We start from the raw sequence: 14,542 nt of genomic DNA, 5'->3' as shown, positions 1-14,542 counted from the left end.
TTTTTTTTTATTTTTAAAAAATTATTTTTGATATCAGCGCATTAAAATGATCTAAAAACACCAAAAATATATTAATTTGAAATTAAAAAATTAAAAAATTTTAATTTTTTTTAAAAGTGTTTTTGAAACACAAAAACAAACAGGTTCAAAATAAAACTTTATCTCTCTAAAACTCATGGAATAGTAAAGATAGAGAAAACATGTCGTCGTAGTACTAGTTTGAAAATGTATATATTTATTCTAGTAGATCATGTTTGTTTTTATGTTTTAAAAATGTTTTAAAAAAAATTTGAAATTTTTTTATTTTTTTATTTGTTTTAAATTAATATTTTTTGGTGGTTTTAGATCATTTTGATATATTAATATTAAAAATATTTTTAAAAAATTAAAAAAATATTATTTTGATACCTTCTAAGCAAAAAAACAAAAACAACCGAAATCCCATTTCTAACCAAGCTAACAAGTATGCATTATTTATTTTCTATCACGGGATATTAATAATAGGGTTACATCCTTCTTGTTATTTTTATATTGAAAGTAATTATAGAAAATGGGAAATTGAAGATTATTTCTGTGATGAAGCGTGGCACAGTGATTTTCAAGAGGCATATGGAATAATGGAGACCAACTTTCGTTTCCTCTGTTGAGAAAAGGAAAGAAAATGGCTGTAGCAGCAGCTTTGAGTGTGGTGCACAGAAGGTATTTTCGAAACTTTAAATTCCATCCACTTGATTGAGAGGTGGGTTTTGCTCACTGATCACACGCAAAATGTCAGGTGTCAGATAACCTATGGCCAATGTTGAGTCACTTTAGGGGAGACCATAAGCCATTCTGGGGACCTCTCTGCAGTCTGCAGCCCTGAGCCTCTGTCGTGTCTGTCCTTTTAATTTCCTGTTTTTAATTCTTTTTTTAAATGTATTTTTTATTTGAATATATTTTTTGAAATATTTTTTTATTTTTTAATATTAATAAATAAACAGAAGCTGCTTCTGAACAGGATCAAGATACAAACAACCTTCTCTGTTTGTGACCTAAAGTCTCTGCCTGTCCTGCTCTGCTCTCTAAGCCTCACAAGTTACAATCCTTAGAAAAGCCCTGCAAACCAAACCACTTGATTTGACAAGTGTCGTAATGCTATTTAATGTTTTTTAAAATTATTTTTTGATTTAACAATACATTAAAATAAAAATTTTAATTTTTTTTATATTAAAAAAAGTATTGACACGTGTTTTCCTATATAAATATATATTTAAAACGATTCAGTTTGAATTTCACGCACCACCTCTAGGAAGGGAGTTGATTGCGAGTCCAATTCATATCACCATCACATCTTGTTTTGTTCACGATCAGAAGGCGTATTGAAATTCAAGGTGATTTCTTCAATTCGTGGGAATCTTGCTTTTCAAGTACAAATAAAAGTTTATCAGGAAAAATCAAAGATAAAAAGATTTGAAGATTACTAGCAAAAAGGAAGGGGGGAAAGAAGCCTTATCTCTTCGGTTAGTAGCTGTGGCCATGGTTAGCTCTTTATCAATGATTAGGGTAAATAACTATGTTTAATTTGTGTGGTTAACCTTTGTTGTTATTATTATTTTTATTTGAGGATAAGGGTAATTATCTATCTCCATCAATTAAGTTTTTTTTTTTTTGGACATGCCCATCATATTATTTTAACCCGGAAATTTAGGATTTGTTTGGTAATATGATGAGGTATGATTGTAATGGCTTTTCATTCGGATTATAGTTTTGAAAGTATTTGGTTAATGAACACGCATCATAATTTTATATGGAAGTCATTGAAAACTCTCTCTTGAAATCTTGGTTACGAAAAAGCTACCATCTATCGCTTTTCTTAAACTTGCTTGTTTAAATTGTGACAGTAAAAGATATTACAATACTAAACAAACACTTAGAACATGTTTGGGCTTTGTTTATTTTTATTTTTTAATGTTTTGCTTTAAAACAAAGCAATTAAAAGTACAAAAAATAATAATATGTAATGATTTTAAAAATCAATTGTTTAACTTTAGAGAATGGGAGATGATTTTTATAAAAAAAACAAATATATGTTTAAAGTTACATTAATTTTTACTTTAAAAAACATCAACTTTAAAAAGCATAGGGGAATGATGCTTTTCAAGATGAAAATTTACTTATTTTGTTTAAAAGATAAAAAAATAATAATGTTAAATCATTAAAAAAAACCAATATAGCAATTTTATTTAAAACAGTCAAGTGATTTTATTCATAGCACAATATGTCATTTCATTATCAAACATTTCAATATATGTTTAATCTTATAACATAATATAGCGAAACACTTACAAGACAATACAATAATTATAATTACAATATAACACAGCAAAACAAAATAAACTCTTAATAAAATCTTCAAACTTCAAAATCCAAATTCAAAAGATAATAATAAGAAAAAAAAACTAGTGAATTTATTTTAACTATGCTATTAAACTCGGTTTAGACCATAACTTGAATCACAAATTGGATGAGTTAACTCAAGTAAAAAAATATCATTTTGATTTATTTTTTTCAAAAAAAAAATCAAAATAGGTTTTAATCGAGTTGTGGGTTAAACTAGTGAATCGTTGATTAACTTACCATGTCAACTTCCATATAATTATTAAACTCGGTTTGGATCATGACCAAAATGATAAATTCGGTGAGTTGACCCGGATAAATCAAAATAATATCTTTATAATTATTTACAAAATGTTAAAATAACTCTACCTTGAGTTTTTCACTGAATCGACCGAGCTGGGATTAACCCACCCGGCCATCAAGGTCAACTCTAATAGAAACCGGATTTTAATAACAATGCTAGCGAGTAACCTATGAGGATTAGACACGCAATTAACGACCTCCCTAGAGTTCATTCGTTTGGTTTACAAAAAGTCAACATTGGTTAGGGAGATACCTATGAGTTTTTAATTGTTTTCTCTCCAAAATATCAGAGAACATATGGTCTTCATGGCTCGCCTGCCAAGTTGATGTATACAGAAGATAGGCAGGCAGCATCTTTACTTCACCTTTTAAATAAATAAAAATAAATAAATAAATAAACATATGGTAGAAGTAATAAATACGAAATAGTATAAAGTTTTTGGCCGGCCATCACATCAATCAAGAACATCTTTATGTGTTGGAATTCAACTTTATTTAAAATTTAAAACCATAATAAAATTTTAAAATAATGTAGTCTTGCAAGAAATTGTGGTCGAGGAAAGTCCTCCCACCATAGAGCATGCTCGAGCCAACCAAAAAAAAAGAAAACAAAAGTCTTAATTACTTTGTTAATTATATATAAAATAATAATTGGGATTAACGGTTGCCAAGGAAACTTCCCTTGAAGTACAACAAAAAAGAATCACTTGAGAGAAAAGAAAAGAAAAACCAAGTGGGGTTTTGTGGTGGAGATTGATTGAGTGTTTTGAGGTGGAGTCGGTGTTTTGTGGTGGTGGTTGGTGGTGTTAACCTCCTGAGAATTTTCTTGACAACCGCGTTGATATTGTTGCTGGGGTGGGGGCTTTGATTGATCTTTCCAGTCCCTGTATTCTATGAAAGTAATCAATTAATTCTTCATCTATTTTATATTTTTTTCTATTTTATTTTATTTTTATTTAAAGAAGTAGATACGATGAGGGAAAAAAAAAGTATTTTCAAAACAAAATACTGTTAAATTAACTATAGTCAATGCTTGTTAAGGGACCATTTAATTATTTTCGATATTATAAAAAATTAGTTTAATAAAAGTTATAATTAACTATTGATCATAGGATTCTGCTGACCGTGATCTCATGACCTTTGATAATGACCATATAATTTCCTTTTTACTTAAATGTTTGTGTTTTTTTTTTTATAATATAGTAAAATGCAATTTAATTTATGTATCGATCCACCTTGAGTGATAGAGGATCATTTTGGCACCACTCCTCAAATTGGCCCTTCAATTTTATTAACTACATAATAAATAAATAAATAAAAATGTCCTTTGCCCCCACTTTATGTTAATAATAATAGTTAAGTGCAATTGTGGCTAAGATCCATTCCTCATTGGCTTTTTCTCATATTAGTGGTTTCCATGGCCAAAATCAATAATTCTTGTTTCTTTACATAAACTAGGTTGATTAAAACTTAGTAAATGTTTGTTTTCCCGTTATGATTTGTTTTTTAAAGTGCTTATCAAATTCACCTGAAAAAATATTAAATTAATGTTTTTTTATTTGTTTTCAAGATAATTTTAATATGCTGATATAAAAATAAAAAGAAATATGAAAAAAATAATATTATTAATTTTGATATATTTTTAATTAAAAATAATTTTAAAAAACATATGCATTGAAATACCAAATACATACTAAGTCTGGTGGTCTCGCATCATTCTTTTTTACTCTAAGTCTAATAATTATAGCACTTGATCTTACAAAGTTAGATTTAGACTTATACTTGCTCAATTATATGATGTTTTTTAAAAATTTTAATTTTTTTAAAAGGTTTTAAATTAATATTTTTTAGTATTTTTTTATTGTTTTGATGTACTAATATAAAAAATAATAAAAATATTATTTTATTATATTTTTTTTAAAAAAAACATCATGAAAAATACATCCTGAAAGGCAATTCCCACCTCACTTCCGAAGGCTTTAAAGCAACATAACATGCGGCTAAAACACTTATGCTGTGAAGAGAGAAGGAGAAAGAGGCAAGCAAAGATTCGACATTGCAACTTCCCAATCCTATCTTCACTTGCTTGTGACAAGCACTTCTACTATCTGTAGCTATCATGTTAAGTTCCCTTCCCTCCAAAGATGGGCTAAGCTAGTAGTTTCAATAAATTGTGTTTTCAATGCTGCAAAAATCCAAATATGTATGTACATTGGAAGATCATAGCTATTAAACTTGATCTCGAATTAATACAATGACTTTTAAAATTTGAAACCTGAATCCTAACACAAGCTAAGCTTGAGTTTTTTGGGTTTGTAATTCAGTTAAAAAAATAATAATCGGTAAAGTAATTGAAAAAAATATTTGAAAAAATAGCATATCACAGATATCAATTATGACTCTCGAGTCACATAAAATATATGCGACTCATTAAACTGTGTTATTTTTTCAAATATTTTCTTCGGCAGGTTTACCACAGTTGCTTCGATTCACTTTCTAATAATTTTTAACAAAATTGCTTTCATCGGTCTATAAGCTCAAGCTTGGAGCATTTTGAACCCAAATCAAATCTGGAAGAACCACTGCATGAAAACCAGAGTGTACCTGCCAGGGGAGAAACAAGAAATCAGTGCCAAGATAACTGAATTTTCAGGGCCATGAATATCCTGATAATGCAATTGGCTTCAAAGAAAGCAAAAGAGAAAAATGCAGATGAGCTTGCTAGTGCAAAAGCATATTAGATTAAGATGAGTGTTGAGCTTACAAACATAAACAGTCTGCATTAAAAGCCTATCCAAAAAGAAAAGAAATGACACGAACTTTGTTTTCTTTCTTTCTTTTTTGGTACCAAGAGGGAAGTAGCTAGCAGAAAGGATAATGGTGACGACAACTCTTTCAGTCATCCTAATTTTACAGTAGTACTGCGCAACCCTAGGATAGTCAACTTTCTAAGCAGAACTATAGAGAGATGATGAGAATGTCTCTCCGTCAAAATGCAAAGAAGGTGTATTAGAAAGCAATGCCATAAGAGTGCACCACAGCTAAATGTGGCTTGCTGCTCAGGTATATCCATGCAAGCCGCTTAAATTTCAAAACCTGTTATAGAGGTAGCAAGATCGGCATTGGCCTGAGGCAAACAACCAAATCCAGAAGGAAAACTTGGGAGGTATGAAGATAATAAGATATCAAATCCCAGAGATTGAAGAACAAAACAAACTGATATGTTTAGAGAAAGGCACAGTTTTGAACAGCAAGGCAGTCGTCATTTATTTCTACACCACTAATTTCCTTGCAGAGAAAACCAAACCACCCTCGGAAATTGGCACAATGTTCAAAATGATCCTCAGTTGCATCAAATGTTTATCAACCAACCATGTATAAGCAATTTATCTGATATTTAGGTCTAATCAAATTTACAAAAACCTACCACGATTTCTCTTGTTTCTCAGCATGTAATCAGATTTTCTAAAACCTAGATTCACATTTGTTCAACCGAAAGTATGTTTATGTAACTTCAACGAAACAAAGAAAGAAATCAGGTAAATATCAATGTAAGTGCCAGAAAGAATCAATTGAACAAGGCAAACTCGCAATCACACATCATGCCACAAGAAACGCAACATTTGAATCACATTAGCATGGTCAAATAGACAAGATAACAACCAAAACATCAAGCCTAACACAACCATACCTCACTGGAGAAAGTGACCAAAGCTGCCTATTTGTGGTCTGCTTATTCAAAACACAAGTCTCTCAATCCCCCGAGCTTTCGAGTCAAATTCTCATTCGACAAAAATTCCATATACCAGAAACTCTCTGGCAACAAATCTCTAATCAAAAGAAACCTTTAACACTAATCAACAAAATAAAACTCTCCCCGTATCAATGTCATTCCCATCAATTTGAACACTAGCATCATATTCCAGTCAAAACCAAAGAAGTTTTTTTTTTTAAATGTAATATAGCTAGGCCAGGTAATTCTTGTATTTGTTTTTTCTTTTCCAACCACTAGTCATTCTGTTTCAGTTTTACTCGTTATAATCTCATCATGATCATGTAATTTATAAACTAAAACAAAGCTTATAGCATGTAAATTCATTATATTTCTACTTGCTTGAAGATTCATAATTCAACTGACAAAGAAAGCTTGAAACATTGATCAACAAGTTTTACAACTAAAACCCATTGCTTTTCCTTTGTTTTTTAGCAACAAAGATGTTGGCACACATACAAATCTCTTTTCTCAATCTTAGAGACAAGCCTGCATTTCAACAACTATAAACATTCCCCTACTTATTTGCAGTTGTTAAGATGCAGTAATATATTTCTAAAATTGAGAAAAGAAATAAGTCTATGAATCCACAACCCTTTCAGGACACAAATAAGCTCATTTTTCAAAAGATAGGGAAGCAAACGGTTAGATGTAAAACTTGGTGATTGATGTTCCGGCTTATGGTTGAATCATAAACCCATTTGTTTCCATCACTTGAATTATAATTTTTCTAACAAATAAAATTTAAATTTGAAATCTACACGATATGAGCTATCTTTTGGTGTATGCATATCTTGCATGGGCTTGATTAGAGTGCAACAAGTCATACTGCAATAAAGTGGCTATTACTGTAGTCATAACAAAAACCAATTTTGAGGTTCATTTCACTAGCCACAGAATGCTGCTATGAATAATTCTTAATTTTTAACAATCTATGTAGGTACTGAAGCCCTTGAGCAATTCTTTCAATAATGCATACGTGATCATGTTCAGGAGAGAATTTCTGAAATGTTCCAAAGCTAGAAGCTAATGCAAGAATGACGTTGAACTAAGAAAGTAATGGTGAACGTAAAGAGGATGAAACTTAACTTCCTAGTATACAGGTCCATACCCTCCCTGTCAAGGCTTGTTTTCTGCTGAGAATTTGTCAGTGGGAGCAGGTGATCACAGTTATCAATCACCCATCTCGTTATGGAAAAACAACACTATTACTTTGTGGAAAAAATGTAGCAATTTCTAAGAATAAAAATGAATATGTAGGAATCCCATGCTATCATTGCCAAAGTCCAGGAAGTGATTCAAATGAAATTTCACTAAATCACAAGGAACCATCTAAATACTGCTTAGGCAACTTGGCATGCTTTAGTTGCATTATCAATGGCAGGCCACAGGTCAAGAAAAACAAAAATTGTGGTTTCTATATCAGACTAGTAACTGAAAAGGTTCTCTCTGTACCCTGACACTCATTGTCTTCTGCTGTCATTAGACTTAAGACTTTACTTTTCTCTTTCTGTCCAAAACTCACAGCAAGAAATAAGATTTACCTTCGTGTCTGAGCTTTCTCTTGAACAGGTAGCAGGTCAATGACCTGATTGTTTATACTGCAACCACTGTAAGTTCTACCATAACAAATGCACATACTCTAAAAAATATTTCCTGAAATTTACCACATTAATCATTGTTTTTACCACTCAAGTTTTGAAGCTCAGATGCAGCATGTTGATGTAATCTGTTCCAGCAGCACCACCTCCTAACACCAACTGATGTAAATTCACGAGAGCATCTTTCCGTACAAACCACCCACTGGTGATGAACGTGCTGTTCATGAGCAAATTTCTCATGCGATCCAATTAGCATCTTGCAGCACTTGTTTCCTAGTATGCTTTTGAATTTGCAAAGAATGTGAGACTTGGACATTTTTAACCACCGACCTTCCTCTGCATAACCTTCCTTGTTCGCACACTGCAATGATTTTCTAACAAAAGCTCTCGATCAATCATTTAGTGCAAGAAGGCATGTGACCTTGGGAGCATTGACAAAGGTTCAGTGAAGTCTCATGAAGACACAGCAAGGCCCTCAAAGAGTATAAATACCATCTTGGTCTCTCATTTTTACCAAAACACATCCAAAATCCAGATCACTAGGCCACAATGCTAGTTGGTCGTCCTGTCCTGAGATATTTACCACTTGTCTTGAAATTATAAAACTATTGTATACAGAATAAGTGAGATAGCTTCATTTTCATTCCACACAAAACTAAAATTAAATACAAGAACATATTGTTGAATCTCATCTCACAAATCAAGCTAAAAGTAGTTCATTCCAAACTCCAATGCTCCAATACCTATACGGCTCATTCCATTATATGAATGAATCCCCTCCATATAAGTGCATCACATTTGAGAATATGCCTGCTCCATCTGCTGAGTTTCCATGAAATAAGAATCCAAAGTAGTATAGCTTAGTTGCCATGCTACGAGAAATTCCTATTTGGACCAGCACACGCCATTCAAAAACTACCAATCTTTAGGAATGCATGCCTAAACAGGATAAGAAGTCAAAAAACTTATTTGTCAGACGAGAAAATTTCTGATTTCTTATTTCGGATGAGAGTTATAGGACCAATAAAAATGTTGGAAGGAAACTCTGGTTTACTAGGGTTTTTTTCTCCCTACATTAAACTGAAAAAGGAACAATACAGTAATGATTTAGAAAAGAAATCAAAGCACAAAAACAGTACATATAAATTTCCAGGAAAAGAAATTCTGCAATACATCTTATAATTCAATTAGCAACGTTTCTTAAGCAAGTTTGATAGGTTCACCAAACAGTTGCCCCATTTCACTTTCCAAGACATTTAACAAATTTGCTTTTGTCCGTCTATACACCCAAGCTTGATCACTTCGATCCCAATCAAACCTTGATGGACCACTGCAAGAAAACCAGGTCGTAACAGTCAGATCACAAACAAGAAAAACAGGGTGGAAAAAAAAAAAAAAACTAAATTTGGCAGCATGAATATCTGATAATGCCATTGACTTAAATAGATAACATAGAAAAAAGTTAAAGAGAGACAAGCATTAATGCAAAAACATTCTAGCTCAACAAGATAATTGTTCAATAAAGTACACTACTAAACAGAACTTTCAGCATCAAAAGCTCATCCTTAAAAAAAGAAAGGGACACGAATTTTATACACTTTCTTTGGTTCTGAAAGTGAATCAGCATGAAAAAGGATTACAATGATAGCAAGGAGTTCTTTTGTTTTGGTTTTAATAGCACATTACTTGCTTCCAAACCTACTAATATATACAACTTAACCAACAATGTTCACTATTTCAACTTCGATCCAGATTCATTAGAACCTCCAACAATTCTTTCGCAAGTCCTAACCAACTTCCTCCAACCTAATTTCACAGCTATTTGACCGTCCACAATTATAGTAACATGTTCAATTTCACTCCAAAAATCAAAAGAAACAAACAAACGAGAGAACATCAGCACAATAATCCCCTTCAACCAAAGGACATGAATCATTTACACAACATCACATGGTACTTAAAACACAATCCTAATCAAACATATAAAAATGTACGAACTGAACTAGCTAGCAATAAGAAAATTCCACACCTCACAGGGGAAGATAACCAAAGTTGCCGATTCGGGGTTTGTTTGTTCAACACATAAGTCCCTAAATCTCCAAGCTTTAGAGTCAAAACCTCATTCTACCAAAAACCACATAAAAACTTCATTAACAACAAAACTCAAATCAAAACAGAACCTCAAAACAATAACGACCAAAGAAAAAAAACAACTCACCCCATAATCGATATCAAAGCCATCAATTTGAACACTATCACCATATTCCTGTCCAAAAACCAAAAACTCATTATTAAAAAAAAAACAACAAAAGCTTCAAACTCCATTAATTTGAAAGCCGGGAAAGTTAAAAATTAACCTCAAATTTCTCTTGAAGGTCATGAATAGTTGAATCAGCTAGAGAGTGAAATTCATCCTCCTGTAAAAGCGAACTGTATCGCACTTTAATCAATTAAAAAAACCACCTTTAACCAAACCAAAAAAGACCCAGATAACAAAATCCGACATTAGGTGCCCCTTAACCAGACTTGCAACGAAAAACCTACCGGTAATCAATGGCAGCAGGACCTTCAGTGTCGGTTGAGTTGAGATTTAACAAGGGAGAAGAGTAGAAGGTTCTTGAAAGAGGAGGAGAATGACTGCTTGAATGGTGGTTGATAGTTCTTGAGGATTGTATAAGAAGAGAACGTGACCTGACCAAGAATGAAGAAGGAGAAGGAAAGCAGTGCTTTAGAAGTGTGGAGAGCCTTCTGACAGAAAATTGCAGCTCTGAAGCCATTGATGTTTTGCTAAAACCTGGTACTTCGGTGGTGCCTGTTGTAGTCTTAGCAAGCCTATGTGCTCGGTTTCTTAAGTTTGGATCAAATTTCTTAATGGGCTTGCATCCAATGGATTTGTGCAAGGGATGGACCAAAAGCATTGAAAATTATATAATTTTCGTATGATTGATTACAGACAATATTTTGTTACTTCTTGAAATAAAAAAATGAAGATGAAGAAAATTTATTTAGTTAAATAAATAAATATAAATATATGAAATAAATTTATTTTTTTAATTTTAAAATTAATTTATATACTTTTAAAATATAATATAAAGTACATGAAAGACAAATCTTCTATGTTCTAATTAGTGATAAAAATTAATCTCAAAATAATTTTTTTTTTAAAGTGGATATTTTTTTTATGTAATTGATTTCAAAATTTGAAGGAAAAAATTTGATCATATAGTTTCCAAATTATTGGAATTATAAATTAACAAACAAATATCATATAGTAAAATGAATCTTTTTCCAATTAAGCTGGTTTTGAAGAGGTTGAAATATCCAAGATTATAACTAAAATAATAACAAAAATCAAATTTTAATCACACTTAGTGGGACTTTCATCACTATAGCCCAAGTTTACAACTAATATAGATGACAAAAATTAAAGTTTAATCCATAGCTAAGGCAAAAGCTATTGAAACTTAGATTCTGATTGGTATTGTTATTAAGATTGTTTTTTAAAGTGTTTTTTAATTGAAAATATATTAAAATAATTTTTAAATTTATTTTTAATATCAACACGTTAAAAAAATCTAAAAATATTTAAAAAATATTAATTTAAAATAAAAATAAATAATTTTTTTAAAATATTTTAAAAATAAAAATAAAACGGGCTCTTAAACACAAAGTTGAGTTTAATTAAGACCAATTGATTGTTTTTAGGATGCTGATTTTTTAATTAGACTAGTTGATTATGTTAAATTAATTTGGATTAACATAAAAAAAATATACGATGACTGAAATTCTCATTAATCTCTATATTTTAAAAGTGTATATTTTAATCTAAATACAAAGTAATTATATATAAGATAAACTGAAAATATTATTTTATTCTTAATATATAAAACAAGAATAAATAAAACAAGATAATATATAGTTCTTAACAGATTAGATTATACGGGTGTAATTTTTCTATAAATATATTTATAAGTGTAAATTAATCAATAATTTTGGTAAATTCCAAATACTTGTGTATATTTTGTTTCTGTATTAAAGCTTAGGTTAATTAGGAGAGAGAAAATGCAACAGCCTTTCTCTCTTTAACAGTAGAAAAACACAACAGTGTTTTTGACAGCAGTAGATGAGCACAGCAGCAACTCGATTACAGCAGTAGCAGCAACAAAACCTCCAAACGCATCAGCGAAGTAGCAAGTTTTTTTTTTTTTTTTTCCCAGCTCCCAACTCAGCAACACGCAACAGCAGCAACAAACTTTTTTTTCAGCAGCAGACCAGATACAGTAGCAATGTTCTTCATGTAACAGCAGTTCCAAACCCTTTCAGCAGCTGCTCTAGTCTCTTTCCAAAGCAAACAGTAGCTTGTAGCAATTATATTTGTTCAGACCCTTCCTCGCGCAGCTTCCGTTCAAGCAGCAGTTTTTTCACGGTAGTGCAGACCCTTCCTATCACAGATTTTTTTCTTACGGCAGTACAGCTTCAGTTCTATCACAGCTTGAAGTAGCAACGTCTACACATATTTTTTTTCTTGTGATCCGTTGAAAAGCAGCATCCTTCTCACTTGTAATCAACAGGCGTGGCAGCAATAGACCTCCACCTAGTCAAACAAGCAGAAACTTGATTTACAGTAAAGCAGTTACCTCATTAGCCTTGCTGAAACAAGCAGCAGACTTTTCACTTATTGCTGACGAATAATTTTTTTTTTTCAACGGCTTTGACCTTATTAATTTTTTCAAACTAATAAGTGTTCAAACAAAATAAAATTCATGGCTTCCCGTAAATTTGTTTAACCGGACAATCCATGCTTTGATGGTCATTACAGAATTTTTTTTAACAGCAAATTAAAGAGTATTGACAACTCATTTCAATGAATAATTTAATTAACCACTATTGGATCAACAATAACGAATGAATATAAATTGATCTCGTAAACAAATAGAACTATACATAAATTCGTATGTGAGCTATGCACAAAGATATCAATAAAGGTTGGGAAAGAGTTCCTGTAAAGTTTGTTGTGCACTTTGATAATCTTATTCTACTTGTGTATTCTGTTTGTCTTTAAACTTGGAAAACCTCTCGGGTGAGGGAAACACTTAGTTACTAGACAAACACGAGTGGAACTGGCAAGAGAAGACTGAGTCTAGTGAGGCACTAGGCTGCCGCACGGGTTTATTCGCGTAGTGAAAAATTACCCCGTGCGATAAGTTAATTTAAAGACTTTCTACAGTACAACTGCTTAGATTTTAAATTAAATTGAATGAAAATTTAGTTAAATTTTATCAATTTAGTATATCAATTCAGACCCAATCAACCCGTTTAAAACTCTTAATATTAAAATCCTGCTTGTTTACTGGATTCCAAAATATTTCAAAGAGTTAGAAACTCTAAATGGAAAGATTTTTCTTCCTGCTCTTTATTTATATTTATTTTGATCAAAGATAAACCTTTCTTTAGAATTTTAGATGATGATATAAGAGTTCTTATTCATGAATTCTTGTACTTAGTTAATTTAAAGGTTTTATTAAATCATTATGGCACCATAATGAGGTTTTCAATCAATTTGGATCTTAACAAGAAACTTTTATCTTAAAGAAAACACTAGTAAAGCAGTACTATTCTATATAAATAAAAATACCATGAAAAAAATAGGAGGCCTGTAACATTAAACATGACTTTAAAAAAAAAATAAAGAAGAAAAAATCTTAAAATATATATTATCAATTTTAATTAATTTTAATTAACATATCTAACCCCTGACGCGGACCTCATTTTGATTTTATTAATATTATTTGATTTGTTTACTATGGTTTTAATCTGTTCACTTAAAAAACAAATTCTCGTTATATCAATGTTAGGGTTTTGTTTCTTTCTCCCAAGCTATTGTAACGAACAATGTAACGTACAATCAACGTTACCAGCAAATACATAACTTGAGGTATATTTAAAATATGATATTAATTGTTTTATAAAGTGTTTTTTATTTGAAATTATAATATTAAAATAATATTTTTTTATTTTTAAAAATTATTTTTGATATTAGCGTATTAAAATATTTTAAATATATAAAAAATATTAATTTAAAATAAAAAATTAAGAAAAAAACATTTTTTAAAATACAAAAATAAATACACGCTTAATCTCATTAGGTGGATGGAACGAGGAAGAACTTCAGGATTCCCAGATGAAGCCAAAAAATGGTGCTTGAGGTGGACTAGACCTCCTATGAACTAATTGGTTAGGACTTTAATTTTCAAGGTTGTATTTAATTATTGTTCTCTGATTAAAAAAAAAATCGTATTTGGTTAAACTAATGGTAAAGATAGAAACATAGAATAAATTTATTTTTAAAATAATTTTAAAATTAATTTATATATTTTCAAAACAGATAATATATAGAAACATGTCTTTATTATTATTATTTTTATTTTTATTTTTATTTGGGAATAATATCTATCTATAACTTTAGATTTGATACTTCTTTTATTTGTTT

The 14,542-nt window shown here is 30.6% G+C and overlaps 1 protein-coding gene across 1 annotated transcript; it reads right to left on the bottom strand.

Annotated features, from left to right (window-relative positions):
- Positions 1-9,017: 9,017 nt before the first annotated feature.
- LOC7494452 (frataxin, mitochondrial) lies at positions 9,018-10,891 on the bottom strand. The gene is made up of 5 exons (XM_002319358.4): positions 10,597-10,891; positions 10,410-10,482; positions 10,271-10,318; positions 10,082-10,176; positions 9,018-9,382 (listed from the first exon to the last, which is right to left on the bottom strand). Exons 1-5 carry the CDS (start codon positions 10,827-10,829, stop codon positions 9,253-9,255), a joined length of 579 nt encoding a protein of 192 aa, XP_002319394.1. The 5' UTR covers positions 10,830-10,891; the 3' UTR covers positions 9,018-9,252.
- Between the last annotated feature and the right edge of the window lie 3,651 nt (positions 10,892-14,542).

Source organism: Populus trichocarpa, chromosome 13, assembly GCF_000002775.5.
Source record: "Populus trichocarpa isolate Nisqually-1 chromosome 13, P.trichocarpa_v4.1, whole genome shotgun sequence".
NCBI lineage: Eukaryota > Viridiplantae > Streptophyta > Magnoliopsida > Malpighiales > Salicaceae > Populus > Populus trichocarpa.
The sequence above is the reverse complement of the archived record's forward strand: the minus strand, read 5'-3'. Positions and strand labels throughout refer to the sequence as shown.